Consider the following 19,388-nt stretch of genomic DNA (forward strand, 5'->3'; position numbering starts at 1 on the left):
CTGCAAACACCTATGTGGACCAAGAAATACTACAGAGGACCTAAAGAGATTAGGAACATGGGTGAAAAGTTATAAAATGAAATTCAGCTTGGAAAATGCAAGCTAGTATATCTAGGGGAAAAGAATCCAAACCACACATAATGCCCAACCATCTGGTGCCTCTATCATTAGTGTTAAACTGTACAGCGAATATTCTTAAGTAGTTCTTTTTCCTTATTTCATAATTGAAATAGTAAATACAGCAATCTGCTAGCACAAAAATGAAGTATTTCCTTTTGTACACTGCAAGTATAGTACTGTCATAACAGCAGGAGAAACAGTTTAATTCTTGTCAGTTAAAAAGGGTTCTAAGTTTTGGATGTGCAGTGAGTTATATGTATCTCAGTACATCTGAATTAGAAATTCAGAAGTATATTTTTATGGACAACAAAATGCTATCTTGAGTATAATTGAAAAAGAACTGTTCTTATGTATAAAATACATTACTGTTATACTTTCTGAAAGGTTGTTTGTTTAATAATCTTTAACTGGAAACTAATTTTTATTCCTGTAATGTTTGCTTAGGGAATTCATAGTCTACTTTTGCAAATTAATTTTACCTAGATAGCAAGGAAAACTCAATTAGATAAATAAAGCCCAACTTAATCTCATTTAGCAGACAGAAGTCATATTGTACTTACTTTGGAAATGCAAGTTTTCCAGAAACATTCAAGTCAGCAGAACAGTTTTTTCGGGAACAAAATCTTGCAAAAACCATCTGTGAAGAGATGACAAAAATGAAAATATTTCAAAACAGTATGTACAGAGTAAGAGGTACAAAGTAATTCTAATGCATGTATCACCACATTATTATCTAAGCATTGTGAGTGCCCAATAGCTCTTGCTACTGAAAGAGGAGCTAAATCAGGTGTGACTTGCCATTTCTCTGGCCACATAACAGACACAGCATTCTGTCTCATGCTAAGTGTCTCATTCTTGGGCCAATAGAGATACGATCAGCCAATTCTAAAAGGTACATGCAAGGACAAAGCATTTTAGGGGCCTGAAGTTCCTGGGACAGTTCTGTAGTGTCCTACGATAGGGCAGCAGCTACCTTGGTTACACAGTTTATCTCAGTAAAGACTGCCTATGTGATATTAGGTTTCTCTGACAGTAGTGCTGTGAGTTGGTTGTGTCAGTGCTGTGGTTACTGAAGTTCCGCAGACTACGTGTATGTCACTGTATTATGGCACGCAGCAAGGTTCTCTGTTGTTAAAACTGTACGTGGGTCCAGAAATGGAAAGCTGAGCTGGACAGCACAAGTAGGCATCTCAACATTCTGGCTGTCAATTTTATTTTGAATTTGTGAAACTTATTATTGTTGGGCAGTCAGAATAGTGTTATTTAATTATACCAATTACAAATCATAAGAACATTTTGACTTTTGCTCCTGGGGGAAGGGGAAGGGGAGGGAAATAGCCTAGTTATGGTACTTTAATGTATGTTTTTTCCAGTCACTGTGCTTGAAAACTTGGGAGTAGCTCCAGATAACACATACTTCATCAACATTGTGGAAATAATGGAGTATAAATTAACGTAAGCAGCGTACTGGGTATCTAACATGCAATTCATGCTGGGATTTGACTCAGCAGATCATGTGAAACTAGAAGACTGGTAAGAAAATATCTAGTACTAATACCAATATACCTAAAACACTAAGAGAATATAATTAATAAGAGATAATTACATGCTTCAGGATAATCCTGTGCCAATTCATATGTACCATTAGAGTAAAAAATATAAAATACAAACTAGATATAGGTTCTGTAAGCAATGCATCCTTTAGACAAAACGTAGCATTCTAGTTTTAGCCTACTGATTTATTTAATAAAATCAAGGCATTTTTAATGTCCCTGTCACCAAGAAATCTAGACACCAATTCAGAAAATGCATTCCTTAGTTATACTGCACTGTGTGAAATTTGCTTTAGATAATGATTTACAATGTGTATTCATTTTGTTGAAGTTCAGACAAAAATATCCATATCTTAACCTTGTTTTTTATCATGTCGTTTTCTTTCCTCTGCTGAAGAACTGGTTCGAGTGGTGGGAATTCCTCCACACTTCTTTTCCTTAGAATATGATGCCCAAGACGATAAGTTGCTTCAATGTGTATAGGAGTCAGGATATCCCTTACATCTTTCTATGAAAATTGGAAACCTAATGAGTTAATCATATAAAACAGACATGTGTATATAAAGAGAAAACTGCAAGTTTATCTCTATTTTCATATATACAATCACTTCTTAAACCACAGAAATGAAATCATCTTCCTTGAATATACCTTTTTCTTCCCTATTTCTCCATGACTTCTGTGCTAATTTTCAGTAACAATGATGAGAGCAGTCACTTCATAACTAAAGAGTATATTTTATGATTAAAGAACAATTGTTAATTGAAACTTTATTTGGTTGAAGACCCAACAGAATTTTATTTGGCACCAGGCTGACTGTTTTATTTTAAAATATTTATGGTCCCAGTTTAGTAATTTTGCATTTTCCAAGTAAGGGTAGGTGAAACAGAAGGGCAATGGACTAATGGAATAAACCCAGACAGGCACAATGGATCAGGTATTTCTGAGAAGTCTAAAAAGGCTCTGCGAGTACACATAAATAGGATATGGAGCTGGGACAGAGACGGGGTTCCCCTGCCTTTATATTTTGTACTCTGCATTAAGATGATTAAACTGCTCAATAAATCATAATTTCAACATTAAACCTTGACCGTGTAGGAATGCCACAACCCAAATCCCAAATCCCAAGTTACCTACTTGTGAAAACTGAACAGCTTGAAGCACTGAGTTTTACAATAGCAAACTTGATTAAATTATTCCCTAGGTATCTGAGATAGACAGCCACTGATTGTCCCTCCACATGTCCACTGCTTTAATTCTTATCTACAAGCTTTCTTTCACCAAATCACATGTTATCTAATTCACAATAATTTTCCACAAGGTCTTCTCTGCATCTGCTGTATATTAGTTTCATTATACTAATTAGCTATTAATTATTCTTTACTCAAAATATATAAAATGTACATGCTGTCCTGTAAGGACTGTACTTGACAGACATTCACACTTAGTTAACTTTAACAGCTTCATGCAGGCATAGAAGACTCAGTGAGGTGATGGGGGCAGTCTTGATATTACTACTAAAGAATTTAAAAGGAAATGGAGTATTATGGGAAAAGTTTACATGAGATCAATTATATATAATCACAAAATAAATGACAAAATAAGCATGCATGTTAGTATACCATGTATAATTTATCCATTCATTCATTCATTCATTTCATTCCCCCCCACCCCCAACCGGTACAACAACAACACCATAGTCAGATTCCCATTCTCTTCCGCCATTCCTGCTGTTCTGGGGTATAGTTTTTTTTTTTTTTTAACCTATCAGTCGCGTCAGCGGTTTTTTTCTGGGCTTTCCTCTTTTCCTGCCTTTGGGGGTTCCACTGCAGTGCCTGTCTCTGGTGATTGTTGTTTGCTGCGCTTGAGTGTGTGTCATATCCAGCCCCACCTTCTCCTCTAATTTCTTCCTCTGCTGGGAGTTGATGGGGGTGGTGGATGTGTCTGATGGTGTCTGCTGAGGGATCTCTCTGGATCTGTCTCCTGGTTTCTGGGGGGTGTTGGGGTGGGGTCTCTCCAGGTGGTTTCTCCATTTCCTGTCAGTCATCCCATGCTCCAGATGAAGACTGATTTCACGTTGGAGAACACTTCCCAATTCTTATTGCCTCTCTGAGTTCAGCTCTGAGCTGCTGCTGCTGCCTGTGGCTGCCCTGGCAACTTCTGCCCTTTCAATGTGCCACCCTGCTTGCCTGCTGGCTAACGATGCTGTAGGTGAAGGTGACTTCTTCTACAGCTTTCTTCCAGGGCCAGTGGGTCAGTGGGATGATGGGCTGATGATCCTGATGATTCTTGATCTGGATCTTGTTCTGTCCTGTGATGGTGATGGGCTGCCTGCCCACTACGCTGGTTCTCCTGCTGCTCTCTGCTGTGCTGTGCGAGTGCGTGTGCGTCGCAAAAGCAAGGTCATCAAGGTCAAGCTCATCATCCAATTCCCATTGGATTCCCATTGGAATTCCTTGTAAGTGGATGGATGATATCGATAATCCAGAGAAGAGAGAAGAGAAGACAACAAGCACAAGCATCTGTTCGTTCGCACTGCCTCTGAAGCTGCTGCTGTGAGCCCCCACCATGATCACTATGCACAGTGTATGAATTCTGTGTCATGTTGACACCTTTGCTTGCTTGGATGGATGTGATGCCAGAGGAAGGAGAGAGTCTCTCGTCTCGATCACGCCATCGAAATGCTTCTTCATAGTCACAGTTGTTGATGTACGACGAGTTCCACTCACCAGACTGACTTCGATATGATGCTGCGGGCGCTATCTGGTCATGATCTTCTTCTGGCCGGAAACCTGCCTGTTCATCTCGTAGCTGTGGATCGACGGCATCCTTCATTTATCCATTACATGTTTTAATTGAAATGTGATAACTGTGAAAAGTTTTAATATAAATCTTAAATCACCTTTAGGTTTCTCTACGTTAACCTGAGGATAAAACAATATCACAGCACTTCACACACACAGACAATGCATACGTATCCAGAGCATATTGTATTCCATAGACTAAGAGTCCTGTGATGTCAAATATGGACAGTCTCACTGAGATCACATCACATGTGTGCTATTACCAATGGACTAGAGTCTGCCACTCTTATGTACGCTGAATAGGACCTGATCCACTGAATTCAACAGATCTACTTGAGAAGTAAAGTACTATTCAGTGTGAGTAAGGGTGGCAGAATCTGGCCCAATGCAAAGTTAGGACTAAATATTAAAATATGCTTATCTGTGTTGCAGGGCCGCCCAGAGGATTCCGGGGGCCCAGGGTCTTGGGCGGCGGGAGGCCCCACTTCGGCAGTAAGTCGGCGGCGGGGGGGTCCTTCCGTTCCGGGACCCACCGCCAAAGTGCCCCAAAGACCCATGGCGGGGACCCCCCCGCCGCTGAATTACCGCCAAAGCGGGACCCGCCGCCGAAGTGCAGCCCCCGCCGCAGGTCTTCAGGGCACTTCGGCGGCGGGTCCCGGAACGGAAGGGGCCCCCCACCACCGAATTACCGCAGAAGACCCGGCTGCACTCCGGCGGCGGGTCCCGGTTCGGCGGTAATTGGGTGGCGGGGGGGTCCTTCTGTCCCGGAGAGGAAGGACCCCCGCCAGCGAAGACCGGGAGTGAAGAAGCTCTGGGGGCCCGGGCCGGGCCCCGCGAGAGTTTTCCGGGGGCCCCCGGAGCGAGTGAAGGACCGCTCCAGGGGCCCCGAAAAACTCTCGTGGGGGCCCCTGCTGGGCCCAGGGCCTGGGGCAAATTGCCCCACTTGCCCCCCTCTCTGGGTGGCCCTGCTATGTTGCACCACCCACAAAATTCCTGTGTAGATCTCACCTGACGAAACCTTTACCTTCATGCAATTATATATAGCAAATGAACTATTCTAAATGCAGATCTGGACTAGATCACTGGGCAACCAGGCTTTTGGCTGGTGGGCTCAGCCCTTTTTCTGGGCTTCAGAACCAGCCAGATGATCAGCTGATGATGATTACCACTAGTCTCACTAAGCTTGGCCTAGTCTTGATTTATGTATCACCACCTGAGCAGTAATCTGTGCTTCTGCTCACTCTTGCCAAAAGACGTGGGTCCAAAAGCCTTATAAACTACCACGTGGATCTATACAGGCAATCTCTGATCTCTGGGAGGGAACAGAAATCACCCGGTGATGTGGCACCCATTTCCTATGGTGGTGTATGGACCTGTTGACTGCACAGTTATTCCCTGATGGCTGCTACGGTTCTGCCACAAGAACCCCCACCTATGGAGAAGTCTCTTTTGATAGGCTGCTCTTTCCCAGAAGGTGGAAGAATGGGAGTGATCAGCTAATCAGATTCTGCAAGTGTTGATGCACATCCTAGTGCTCCCTTTCTTTCCCCCTTACTAAGAGTACGAGGAGTGCTGTATACTGCAGCAGCTAGGGAGCAGCTACTCCTATTGCCATCTATGCAAAATTATTTACATATGTAAATCATACAAATTATTTAAATTTAGGCAAACATTATGTAGATATTGAAAGCAGAGTCAGGATACACCAACATATATATTAAAAGGAAAAAACAAAATCAATGTAGACATAGTGGACAAATAGACAAATTTATCCTGTGTGTAACTCTCCTGGTATCACCAGGGATGAGTTTGGCCAACTTAGTTAATAATTAAAGTTCAATTTGAAAATGTTACTAAAAAAACTAAAATGTGTAAACAAAAATATTAGGCAAAAATCAAACCGTAGCGTGGCCCACAGAATTTTACCAGCACAACCCTAAATCCCAGTCCGTCTAAATACACAATTTCCGTAATTTGTTGAGTCGGCTCAGCACTACTGATCAGATGTTGACATATAGGATTCTCTTCCACCTATAGTGAATCTGTGCAATATCTTCTCAGTAGCCACAAAGTTTGCCATCTGTCTCTCACTCTCTCTTCCCTAAAATAGGTTCGAAATGGTAAAAATATTTACCAAGATTTTTTAAATCCTACTATCACCCCAAATATAGGAATGCCTATATTCTCCTAGTGGAGACATCTGCATAAATGTTAATAGGTACACATTCCTGCTGACATTAACAATGCTGGCACACACTTAGAAAAGTCAAGAGAGTCGCACTGACTTATCCATTAAGCAGCAAAGGGTGGAAAAGCGTGTGTGTGTGTATGTATGTGTGTGTGCGTGTGTGAGGGATTCAACATTTACTTAATGGACAAAGTTATGATCTGCTAGGACAGACATTTTATTTTTTAATTTCTGTGAGGGTATCATAAATAGACTATGTAAAGACTTTTTTAAAAAGTAGGTAGGTGTGTCCCTTACACATATGACAATGTTACTATATTAAACAAAATACATACTAAAGATTACATTACCTTCAAAAATGCCAGATGACTTTTGCAGGTAACATTGCTATTGTAAATCTCCATACTTCCTGAGACCATATCTGATGTTCCATTAGAAGAAAAGTAAAATCTTGCAGGAGTGTTTGTTTTTCTGCTTACATCTACACTTAGGTCATAAAGCAGTACTGCAAGATTAAAAAACAAGTAAGTAAAAGCTTTTTACAAAATATCTTTGAAACATGTTTATTTTCACTAATTTATTGTAGGAGTTATAGCTCATCACTTACAAATGCAGTCTGCTGGATACATAATGTCTGTCTCAAAATGCTCTAAAGAGCATCATGTTAAATGTATTTTTGAACCCTTGGGAATATACACAAAGCTATAATTTAAAGGAAAAAATAACTTCACAATTTTTAAAGAAAACTTATGTATGCAGATACATAACATGTTCTCTTAAATTTATTATTTCCCTTCTGACTCACAGAGCCAAACTCATCCCTGATATGAGCCCGTGGAACCACTGAAATCAATGGAGTTGCATGCATTTACACCAGGGCTGATTTTGGTGTATTGTTTTCATATTTAGATAAAATGTTACTGCTGGTCAGCTAGTATGGATCTTCACTGAGTATTGATATTTGTCCTTCACTAATTTCCTACCTGCCTCCAGTGTGAAAATCCAGGATTAAATCAAACTGACCTTGGACATGGCAATTTTCACACAAATCTGGCACTAGGTTTTGTGGGTCCCTATACAAGGTGAAACACAGGATCCGCAGATGCACTATGTGAACGAAGGAAGGTTAGGAAAGTAAGTGTAGCACTTTTCCATGCTAGACCAGGAAGCATTTTTGGCAGATGGGAAGGAGTTTGGATTGGAGCCCTTGTCCTTATGAAGCAGTGACAGGTACAAAGTTTAGCAATTCAAAGTTCTACCCTCACCCCCATTACACTGCTTGGCCTTTGTACTTCTTTATGAACTTTAACATAGACAATTCTGCTATGTCCTTTAACCTAGCTGGTCGTACTAAGGATTTACAAAGTTGCTTAAACTCAGGAGAAGTATGATGGCTCAGAGGTGGGCCTTAGAAAGTTTGGAGTTTATTTATTTTGGTATTTTGAAATGATCAATCCAAATAAATAATGTAAATTTTCCTGAACACTCAAATGCTCACTGAGAATAGAAGAATAAAACAAATTTAGAGTCTCTAGACCATCTTATTATGGAAATAAGCCATTTTCTCCCCACCCGCCCCCAAAATTAAAAATCTGGAATTTTTTGAAAACTGTATAGATTTTTTTAACCTCTCATATCTCAAAAGGAGTTTGCCTGATTAGTTATAAGTTTTCTCAAAAATTCTCTAGCAACTCTGCTACCACTTATGATAAAACTTATGCAGCTTTTATTTGTTTAGATGATTAAGGGTAAAAATTCAGGCATATTAATAGAAAACTAGTTATAACCTTAACTACAGGGTTGCCCCTCCGATATAATGTGCACAACTTCTTTTAGTAGTAATGTAGCTAATGAAATATTTATAGATTTTAAGCCAGAAGGGATCATTATAATGATCTAATCTGATCTCCTACATAAAACAGGTCAAAGAACCTCATTCAATAATTTCTGCATCAAGCCTATGGCCTGTGCTTGAGGTATAGCATATCTTTTAGAAAAACATCCAGTCTTGATTTTAAGACTTCAAGCAATAGAGAATTTACCACATCACAAAATAAGTTGTTGAGGATAGTTAACTATCCTCGCTATTACAAAACAGTGCCTTATTTCTTGTCTGAATTTGTCTAGCTTCAGCTTCCAACCATTGGATCTTGTTACACCTTTTTCTGCAGATTAAAAGCCATCTACTATCAGAAATCTATTCTCCATGCAGGGACTAGTAAACCAGGATCAAACCACCTCTTAACTTTCTCTTAGATATACTAAATTGATTGAGCTTCTTTAGCAGGTGTGGGCAGACTACAGCCTGCCAGCCGATTTAATCCGTCCCTTGAGCTCCTGCTGGGGAGCGGAGTTGGGGGCCACTCCGCGAGCTCATGCTGCGGCTCACGAAGCAGCAGCATGTCCCCTCTCCAGTTCCTACGTGGAGCCACAGCCAGGGGACTCCACACGCTGCCCTGTCTGTAGGTGCTGTCCCCACAGCCCCCATTGGCCGGAAACTGCAGCCAATGGGGCTGCAGGGGCAGTGCCTGTGGATGGGGCAGCACGCAAACCCGCCTGGCTGTGCCTCTGTGTAGGAGAGGGAGAGAGGACGTGCCGCTGCTTCTGGGAGCTGTTTGAGGTAAGCACCACCCAGAGCCTACACCCTTGAGCCTCACCCATTCCCCAATCCCCTGCCCCAGCCCTAATCCCCTTCCCACCCTCTGAACCCCTCAGTCCCAGCCCTGATCCCCCTCCCACCCTCCAAACCCCTCAGTCCCAACCCAGAGCACCCTCCTGCATCCCAACTCCCTCATCTCCAGCCCCATCCAAGAACTCGCACCCCCAGCCAAAGACCTCACCTCCCCCCAGGCCTCCCCCTGCACCCCAACCTCTCAACCCTCTGCTCCACCCCCTGAACTCCTCTTTTCTGGCCCCACTGCAGAGCCCGCACCCCCAGCCAGAGCCCTCACCCCCTCCTGAACCCCAACCCCAATTCCGTGAGCATTCATGGCCCACCATACAATTTCCATATCCAGTTTGCCCATATCCAGTTTGTTCTTTAGTCTTTCACTCTACGGCTTTTTTCTTATCTGAAGCTTTCCAATTTGTGAACATCCTTTTTTAAATGATGTTTTAAATGATGTTCCAATTATGATCTCATAAATAGAACCATAGAATCTCAGAGTTGGAAGGGACCTCAGGAAGTCATCTAGTCCAACCCCCTGCTCAAAGCAGGACCAATCCTCAGCTAAATCATCCCAGCCAGGGCTTTGTCAAGCCTGACCTTAAAAACCTCTAAGGAAGGAGATTCCACCACCTCCCTAGGTAACCCATTCCAGTGCTTCACCACCCTCCTAGTGAAAAAGTTTTTCCTAATATCCAACCTAAACCTCCCACACTGCGACTTGAGACCATTACTCCTTGTTCTGTCATCTGCTACCACTAAGAACAGTCTAGATCCATCCTCTTTGGAACCCCCTTTCAGGTAGTTGAAAGCAGCTATCAAATCCCCCCTCATTCTTCTCTTCTGCAGACTAAACAATCCTAGTTCCCTCAGCCTCTCCTCATAAGTCATGTGCTCCAGCCCCCTAATCATTTTTGTTGCCCTCCACTGGACTCTTTCCAATGTTTCCACATCCTTCTTGTTGACATTTGAATAAAATCAATCTGAATATTTACAAAAGGTCCCCAAGGAGGAGGGATGTTTATTCACTGTTGACTCATATCCAGCTTCTTGTCCACTGTAACCCCTAGGTCCTTTTCTGCAGAACTGCTTCCTAGCCATTCGGTCCCTAGTCTGTAGCAGTACATGGGATTCTTCTGTCCTAAGTGCAGGACTCTGCATTTGTCCTTGTTGAACCTCATCAGATTTCTTTTGGCCCAATCCTCTAATTTGTCTAGGTCCCTCTGTATCCTATCCCTACCCTCCAGGGTATCTACCACTCCTCTCAGTTTACTGTCATCTGCAAACTTGCTGAGGGTGCAATCCACACCATCCTCCAGATCATTAGTGAAGATATTGAACAAAACTGGCCCCAGGACCAACCCTTGAGGCACTCCGCTTGAAACCGGCTGCCAACTAGACATGGAGCCATTGATCACTACCCGTTGAGCCCGATGATCTAGCCAGCTTTCTATCCACCTTATAGTCCATTCATCCAGCTCATACTACTTTAAGTAGCCAGCAAGAATACTGTGGGAGACAGTATCAAAAGCTTTGCTAAAAGTCAAGGAATAACACGTCCACTGCTTTCCCCTCATCCACAGAGCCAGTTATCTGTGTATTCAGAAATAGTGTATTCAGATGTAATATCTTCCTAATCCTACATGGTATTCTCCTGATTATACATCCAAAGATCACATTCACCTTTTTTGCTACAATGAGGAAGCTCATGTTCAGCTGGTTCTCTTCAATGACCCCCAAGTCCTTTTCAGAGTTACTGCTTTCCAGGACAGGATCCTCCATCTTATAAGTGTGATGTATATTCTTTCTTCTTATATGTATGAACTTGCATTTGACATCGTAACCAAGCAATCTAGGTCAGTCTGTATAACCAATCTGTCCCTATCATTATTTATCACTCCACCAACTTTTTTGTTATAAGAAAATTGTATGAGCGATAATTTTGTATTTTCATCTGGATCATTGATAAATATATTTAATTAGCATTGGGCTGAGAAGAGAACCTTGTGAGACCTCACTAGAAACCCTCCATGTAATGACAAGTCCCAATTTACAATTACTTTTTGTGATCGATCAGTTAACCAATTTTTAATTCATTAATATGGGATGCATTGAATTTGTAGAGTGCTATATTTTATCAGAATGAAGCACTGAGTCAAATGTCTTAAAGAAGTCTAAGTAAGTTGTTTCAACACAATTATCCTTATCAACCATCCTCATAATCTCATAAAAACATTAGTCTAACTGTTTTTGATAAAAACCATCCTGAGTGGTGTTAATTTTGTTAGTCCCAGTCCACTGGAACTTCCCCCTTGTTCCGAGATCTGTCAAACATCAACATTAATGGTTCAGAGAGCAACTTAGCCAATTCTTTTTATACTTTTTGGGTGCAAATTAAATGGTCCTACTGATTTACAAATGTTTAATTTTAATAGTTGCTGTTTTATGTCCTTCCCAGTTGATGGTGGAACAAAAAGTATTTCATTATCACTGTAAGACATGAATACATGCTCATTCTTTCCAAATACAGAACAGAAATACTTATTGAATTCTGCCTTTTCTGCATCATGATTGCTAATTTACCATTCCTGTCTAGTATTGGACCCATACCATTGTTTGGATTTCTTTTGTTCCATCTATATTTAAAGCATTATTGTTTATTCTCCTTAATCCTACTGCCATAGCTTTTTAGTGATTTTTCATAGTGATACCTACTGGGTTCAGGTTGATGGATTACTTTACAAACACAGTATTTGTTTATAGTCCAGATGGTAAAATATTCTACAGCATGGAAACCGATCCATGTATTCAATACAAAATATTTATCAAGTAACTTACCAACATAACCAGGGACGTCTCGTCCTTTATAGGTAAAGCAAAGCATTAAATTCACACACACAGCAGGTTGACCATTTTCCACACATTCCAAATTAGTTCGATTTACAGCATTAGGGTGTTTTAAAAAAGCTTCAACAATCACCACTGGCCTTGTTCTAAGAATACAAAACAGTTTATGGTCACAAAATGCTTCAGCATTAATTTAAAATTACCTCTGCACACATTTGTTATTTTCAAATATAATGTTTATGATAGTGTCTTATCTTATACACTGTAAGAATAAAAATAGAATTTTACATGTTGAATGTGAGGGTTTTATTGTTTCAGGATGTCACTTTCCTTTTGCTCAGAGCTGTTTACTTAAATACATCAGTGTAGAATAAAATTCTAGTGCTTAATGACTGAAGTTCAAAACACCATAAAGAGCATTAAGAGGTCACTAGCACATTAAACATTTTTTAATTGCATCTCATAATTTACAATTAAGTCTAACTGTCTTTAAGCACTGAAATGTATCAGCCTCACCTCAGCAGCACGGCAGAATCGTCGAGAAATGCACCAACTGCTACATCTGTACAAAAAAAACAAAGATAGATGTGCATCATTAGTCAAAAAGAATCACTTCTCAGGCGTAAGTACCTTACTGCACATTTACCCTTTGGACTATATTAAAACACTATTTGCACATTATTAATTAGAGGGGATATGCTAATATATATACAGAGAGATACTTTATCTATCATTGACATTTCCAGTGCAGATTCCTCAATAATGTCGAAGAAAACTTTACTGGCTTCCACAATAAGTATCTGTTTACTTTCTGTTAAGGCTTCACGTTAACGTTCCTGCCATTGCTAATGCTATAAGCTAAGGCTGCAACTCAAAGTCCACTAAAAGTAAAATTCACTGAAGCTGAAGTACAATTCAGCTAAAATAAGAGGCATTTACGTCTTTTTCTCTAACCTAGAATTATTATTCTCGTTAAAATTAAATGTAAAGTGTTCACATGACAGAGTAAAGGTACAATGTGAAGTCACTCTGTGAGTCTTAGTCTAAGGGTAAAATTTTCAAATGTGTCTAAATGACATAGGAGCCTAAGTCCCATTGACTTTCAATGAGAGTTAGGCTCGCCTTTTATTTGGAGATAGTGAATGAACAAAGTAGAGGGCACCAAAGCAGAAGAACATAAGTCTATGATAGATGTATTCACTTGAACCATTTATCTAGATTGGAGTTCTCAAACTGGGGGTCACAAGGTTATTATATGAGGCGTCGTGAGCTGTCAGCCTCCACCCCCAAACCCCGCTTTGCCTCCAGCATTTATAATAGTGTTAAATACAAAAAAGTGTTTTTAATTTATAAGGGGGGTCGCACTCATAGGTTTGCTGTGTGAAAGGGGTCACCAGTACAAAAGTTTGAGAAACACTAATCTAAATAGCGCTATGTCTCTCTTTAGTCATGGAGTTTCTGCTTCTATGCAGTAAAACTTTCCCTAAGGACTCTTTGGCATAAAGGGACTCTAAAACAAGTGAGGAGCTTTTCCTCCAAGGAGCCTCTCTCAAGCCCAAGCACAGGGGCCATGGCTGAGCCAACAGGGGCATGTCAGCACTGGGGCCACCCATATGTCGCCTTGCAGAGGCTGCCATAACTTAAGGCTCCAGTCCCCTGGGCCACAAGTTCTATGCTACACCTTTCACTGCTGGTCATTTCCTTTACTACCTTTGTTGATTATCAAGACTTTGCCAGTACAAACTAATTTATTCCGTAATTCCATAATTCAATGACTGACGTCAGTCACCTGCATGTTGAAAATGGCGATGTAATAAATGTCAGATTGTGACATCACTAGATGAAGTACTACAGTCAGTACTACAAACAGATATTATGGTTATTTTCTCTTCTACTGTACCACAAACTTAGTTTTGAGCCTGAGATCCTTAACTAATAGGAAATTAACCTGCCACAGAAAAACTGCCTCTTGATTTCAGCTTTACTGCTTTTTTTCTCTTCCAAAACTGTTATGATGATGGTCTGTCCTTCAGTTTTTTCTCCTTCATTTATGTTAGAAATTCTGAGTAGCATGGCTGGTTTGTTTCCCACCAGCTTACATTTAATTTCATTTATACTATGTTAAACAGGAAGAATAGGAATGACGGTTTAATTCACCTGGATAACCATTGTTATCTGCATCGATGCCACTTGATATGGACTGTCCAAACATGCTTAAAGTGTTGCTGATTCTGTGTCCTTGTATTCTCTGAAAAATAAAAGACTGCCCTAAATGAAAATGAGCTTTTCCAAACATTCTAAGTAATATTTATTTTAGGTGGTAACCAATGGGAAACTGTAGCACAACCACTCTGCGCCTTATCCCAATCACTTCTTGATTTCGGTTTAATTAAGTCTGAATGCAATATTGGTTCCTTTGTTGCAAATATTATATCCCATAATCCATGCCTGAGAACTACAATGTATTCAGATATTTCTGTTACATTGAGAAAAAGAAGATTTATCCACTAGACTATATATTTGTTATAAAAAGGCTATGGCCCTTTAAATGACGGACCTAAATCCCACCTTGAGAGGAATCGCCAAATAGAGAGTAGCAAAGAGGCAGGATTTCTCATCCCTGTTAACTGAATAGACCTGAGCAAACAGTTTGGGACTCCAGACACATACAGCAGATAAATAGGACGGGTCATCCAAATATGCATGGTGAGCATGAATCCAGAACTGTCATATATGACTGCAGTGGAAGTGCTAACAAAACCAACCTCTGTTAAGCATAGAACGCTGGGAATATGTATGTGCAAAAATGGCCAAGGTTGAGATCAAAATAAAAACTACATACTAAGTGAAAGGTCAGAAATTCAAAAACTCAAATATATTCAGTTGTCCCTTAGGTAAGACAAAGAGAAATGCACTATGGCCAGCTTGACACTACAGACTTATAGCGGCAAAACTACATCATGCAGAGGTGTGAAAAATCCACACCCCCAAGCAATGTAGTTATACCAACCTAACTCCTGGTGTAGACAGCTGTATGTCAACGGGAGAGCTTCTCCCGTTGTCATAACTACTGTCTCCCGTGGAGGGGGATTAGCTATGCTGACGGGAGAAGCTCTCCCATTGGCATAGGAGCGTCTTCACTTAAGTGCTGCAGCTGTGACACTGACAACCTGCTCCAATGAAATGTAAATGTAATCATTTTAAAGACTTTACTGTACAATGGTTTTTTTTTTTAAGAGAATATCAAGAAAGCCATACCTGCGAGAAGGATGAAGATATCCCATCCTTCCTGCCATTATATATATAAATTGCTCCTTCTAGATTATTTTCCTGGGGAGCCCCTATGGCAACATCTGTAGAAAGATTTTATTTTAATACAGGGAAATGATATGTAATCAGTAAACAAGAAAAATGTTTTTATACAGTTTTCTCATTTTGAATTTGTTTATATTTCATGTATGGGAGATAGTATAGGTTGATAAGTTTATATTTAAGGAGTCAAATATTGCTTTTACAAGTTTATAAAATGTCTTGCCAAGCAGCAGATATGAAGTATGATGATTCCAAATTTTATAACCTATTCAGCAAGAGCACAGGAAGCAGACTGGATTGGTCCTATGACACATGAAGATCAATGTATAGCTGTAATTTATGTGTAAAATATTTACACATGTAGCCCTGATGCTGTAATCACACAAGCTATAACAGACCCCTGCATGGAGGCTCAATGGACCTATGCCCAAGTACATGGTTCATACTAGTAAGTTTCATTTCAGGGCCCCATTTTTTTGTAATGCTTCAGAATGAAGGCTCGCTCTTGCCTTTTTTTAAGTATACACCATTCTTCCAAGAGGAATTAGAGGGGCTCACGGAAATATCCGAAGTTTGAAAAGGGGCTGCAGGATTTAAAGAAAGAGCCGTATCAATAGTACTGCTGCTGTGTGGTTTCTGCCCTGTTTTACACTAACAGTTCAGCCTGAATGCCTGTCTAGACGTGGTTATTCTGTGGTACAGTCACTTTGGTGACAACAGATGGGATGGGGACTCAGTGAAGTGTGAAGAGAACAGCCCTTCAGCTGGGAAGGGTTTGTCTGCACAGCATATTCGTTCATGCTACAGAGGGGTAAATTCTGCTGTTCACTAGCTGGCCACATGGAGCTTGCTAGTGCATACTAAAAGTTCCACATTCATGTCGTCCAGTGCAGTTGTGCCAAGTTACAAGAGAGGTTACATTTGATTTTTAAACAGTAATAAGGGGTGATAGCCAAAATGACCAATGGCCCTTAAAAAGAAAAGATCTCCTCCCATTCCTAAAACTATGATAATTTTGCTGCCCTCTGTTGTTCCCACAACGATTAACGCTGTGAGACACATGCCAAACGCTATTACTTTGTCTAAAACAAGTAAATTTTCCTTATTTTTAAATGTGCTTAACATCTCATTAACATGCTTGTTTGGACATATAACAGGGAAATTAAGGTAACTGGCTTTAAACAAAGTAATATGTTGAATGCCTACATTATTTAATTCCAGTGGGGAGTGCAGATGTGAAAGAATAGCAATAGACTAGTTCCTAAATCACAAACATAGTTGTTCAAATAGCCAGAGCAAATGATCCAAAAGAAAGATACAGAGTACATCAGTTCAAAATGCACCAAGGGAAATGAACAGATTTTTTGCTTCACTCATAAACAATCTGATTCTTTGCAAAGTGTAATAATATAAGTGGAACCAAACCAAAAAAAAAACTCACGAAAGGAAAGTGTCTGCTGACCAGGTTCAGTTGAAAAGTTCTCTGATTTAATCCAGTACTATACTTCAGTGGTTAAAATGTTACATCTCTACTGACTAGATGAAAATATGACAGACAGTTGTGCTATCTAATTAAGACTAAACACACATTCTTTGGGTTAAACTCATTCACTAATGTACATCCAACTGACTTAACTAATTGATTCATAGGGTTTAAACTACTGGGGAAAAAACAGCTTTCATATACTTTTTCCTTGCACTTCACTCAAGAGTTCTTTTCATATTTCTCTTACAGGAAATATCTCCTCCACTTTTTCCCTCCTCAGTTTTAAGTTGCCTTGCCTCCTCCTCCATTGTCTCATCTCTCCTAACTCTCTTATCATACCCCTTCTATGTCATATTACCTATTATGTTATCTGTTCTATGCTATATTACCTATTACAGCTTTTGATTGTACAACTCTTTCCACTTAGCACATTGTGGGCACCACTGGAATTATAATTTATAACTATTTGCATGATGATGATCTCTTTATACACTATACACTTTTGGCTTATCTTCAAATTATGTTAATTTGACATACCATATTTTCCAATTATCATCATCATTTGGATAGATTAATCACATAAAGGTAGAAGTCAGTTTCTAAACAGAGTAAGAAGTTTTTTCTGTCCTGAGAGCTTGCATACAAAACAAAGAAAGGACAGGAAAAAATGCAGCTATGGAGATTACCGGTAATGGTGAAGGAGGAAGAAAGCACAGGAGGAAAGATTCTTGAAAGAAGAGAGAGGGTGCTCAGAGGATGAGAAGTAGGTGATTGTTTCCAGACTGGGGGCTGCATGACAGAGAGTGTACTGCCAAGAATGTGAGATAACAGGAGCAGTAAGAAGAGTGAACCAAGACCAAGTATAGGAAGTGAAGGGTGAATAAAAGGAGATACAGTGAAAGTTGTAGGTGCAGGGTGAATCTGATGTAGTAAAAAGACACCTAGTACATTAAAGGTTGCCTGTTCTTGGGCCTGGGTATGATTAGCTTCTCCTATATAGATTAAACTTTGAGGAAGAAAGCAAAACCTGTGACTGAGCTTATAAAGGGGACCCAAGCAGGGGCGGCTCTAGGTATTTTTGCCACCCCAAGCACGGCAGGCAGGCTGCTTGTGGCGGCTTGCATGCGGGAGGTCCCCGGTCCTGCAGATTCGGCGGCACACCTGCAGGAGGTCCACCGAAGCCGCAGGACCAGCGGACCCTCCGCAGGCATGCCGCCAAAGGCAACCTGCCTGCCGCCCTCGTGGCGACCGGCAGAGCGCCCCCTCATGGCTTGCCGCCCCAGGCACGCGCTTGGCGTGTTGGTGCCTGGAGCCTCCCCGGACCCAAGAAACCAGCAGAGAATTCCTGAGAAGTACTTCCTCTTCCCTCACACGTAGGGTGTCTGCTTGCCTGCCTTCTCTGCTGATAGAGAGTAGCGATCTACACTCTACTTGCTGGAGTGGAAACACTGAGTGTTCCCGTTCTGTATAAAGACATGACATCATGAGTGCTGCCACTTGGCCCACTCTCCTCAGCCTCCCTTTCCTCTGGGGTTTCCATCCCATTTTGTTTAGCTAACTGCAGCCACTCCCACCCAAACCAAATGTCTGAAAGCCACTTCTTAAGCTAGTTCAAGGGCTGAAGCAGGAGATGACATGGTCAGAACAGAAGGGGAGGAAGATATTTTAGACAGAAGAGAAGTAAGAGAAGACCATTAAAACCATTGTAGCTCATTGACTCTCTGTGGTAGACCCTTTAATTGCAATTTTCAGAAGACCTTGCATGTTGGTGTTGTTTTTAATGTGAACACACTGCTCTTTAGATGAGTTGGCTTGACAACCCCAGAGACTGAATTTCTCTGTCCTCTGAGCAGATCTAGTACAGGTAACAGCAGTGTAAACTTTCCAACCTTGTCACACCAACATGAGGGAGGGAGGGACTTCATCTAAAGGTGAGAGGGTAATTCAGCCTCCATATCCATTCAGTCCTTGGCCTCTCTGCTGAGACAGGTTGACACGATTTGGACACACACCCACTGCAACCTGGTCTAACATTATAGTTTCACACAAGAGAAGAGTTATCAGATGGTAATGACTATGGACCTGGAGTAAATTCGGAACACAGGTGTAGAATGATAGGCCCTTTCATCCATTAGCAATCTCCTGAAACATTCACTCCTCATATTTATATTACATTGCTGTCATGAATTACAAATATACTCATTAATACCTTCAAAACCATCATTATCAATGTCTCCTAGATTAGCTATGGATTCGCCAAACCTTGCTGCATAAGAGTCACTCCCAGCTAGTTCTATCTCCAATTCTAGCATCTTTGCTCCCTGAAGGAAAACAAAAACAAATGTACATTAAAAAAGGGATTTCCAGTGTTTTTGACCTTTTCAGTGCATAAGCTATCAAAGATAGTAATATGCT

General features: G+C 40.7%; 1 protein-coding gene and 1 long non-coding RNA gene across 3 annotated transcripts in view; one reads left to right on the forward strand and one right to left on the reverse strand.

The window, feature by feature from the left end:
• The window catches only part of ITGA4 (integrin subunit alpha 4), a 55,497-nt gene that overhangs the window by 17,778 nt on the left and 18,331 nt on the right, over positions 1 to 19,388 (reverse strand). The window contains 8 exon segments of the mRNA XM_039494431.1: positions 681 to 757; positions 2,032 to 2,181; positions 7,014 to 7,168; positions 12,167 to 12,321; positions 12,692 to 12,737; positions 14,333 to 14,423; positions 15,434 to 15,528; positions 19,183 to 19,294. Of these exon segments, the coding sequence (XP_039350365.1) occupies positions 681 to 757; positions 2,032 to 2,181; positions 7,014 to 7,168; positions 12,167 to 12,321; positions 12,692 to 12,737; positions 14,333 to 14,423; positions 15,434 to 15,528; positions 19,183 to 19,294 (881 nt within the window).
• Positions 1 to 19,388, forward strand: part of LOC120374573 — an 86,458-nt gene that overhangs the window by 3,146 nt on the left and 63,924 nt on the right. The gene's annotated exons all lie outside the window — the stretch shown is intronic.

This window comes from Mauremys reevesii, linkage group 11 (genome assembly GCF_016161935.1).
Source record: "Mauremys reevesii isolate NIE-2019 linkage group 11, ASM1616193v1, whole genome shotgun sequence".
NCBI classification, from domain to species: Eukaryota; Metazoa; Chordata; order Testudines; family Geoemydidae; genus Mauremys; species Mauremys reevesii.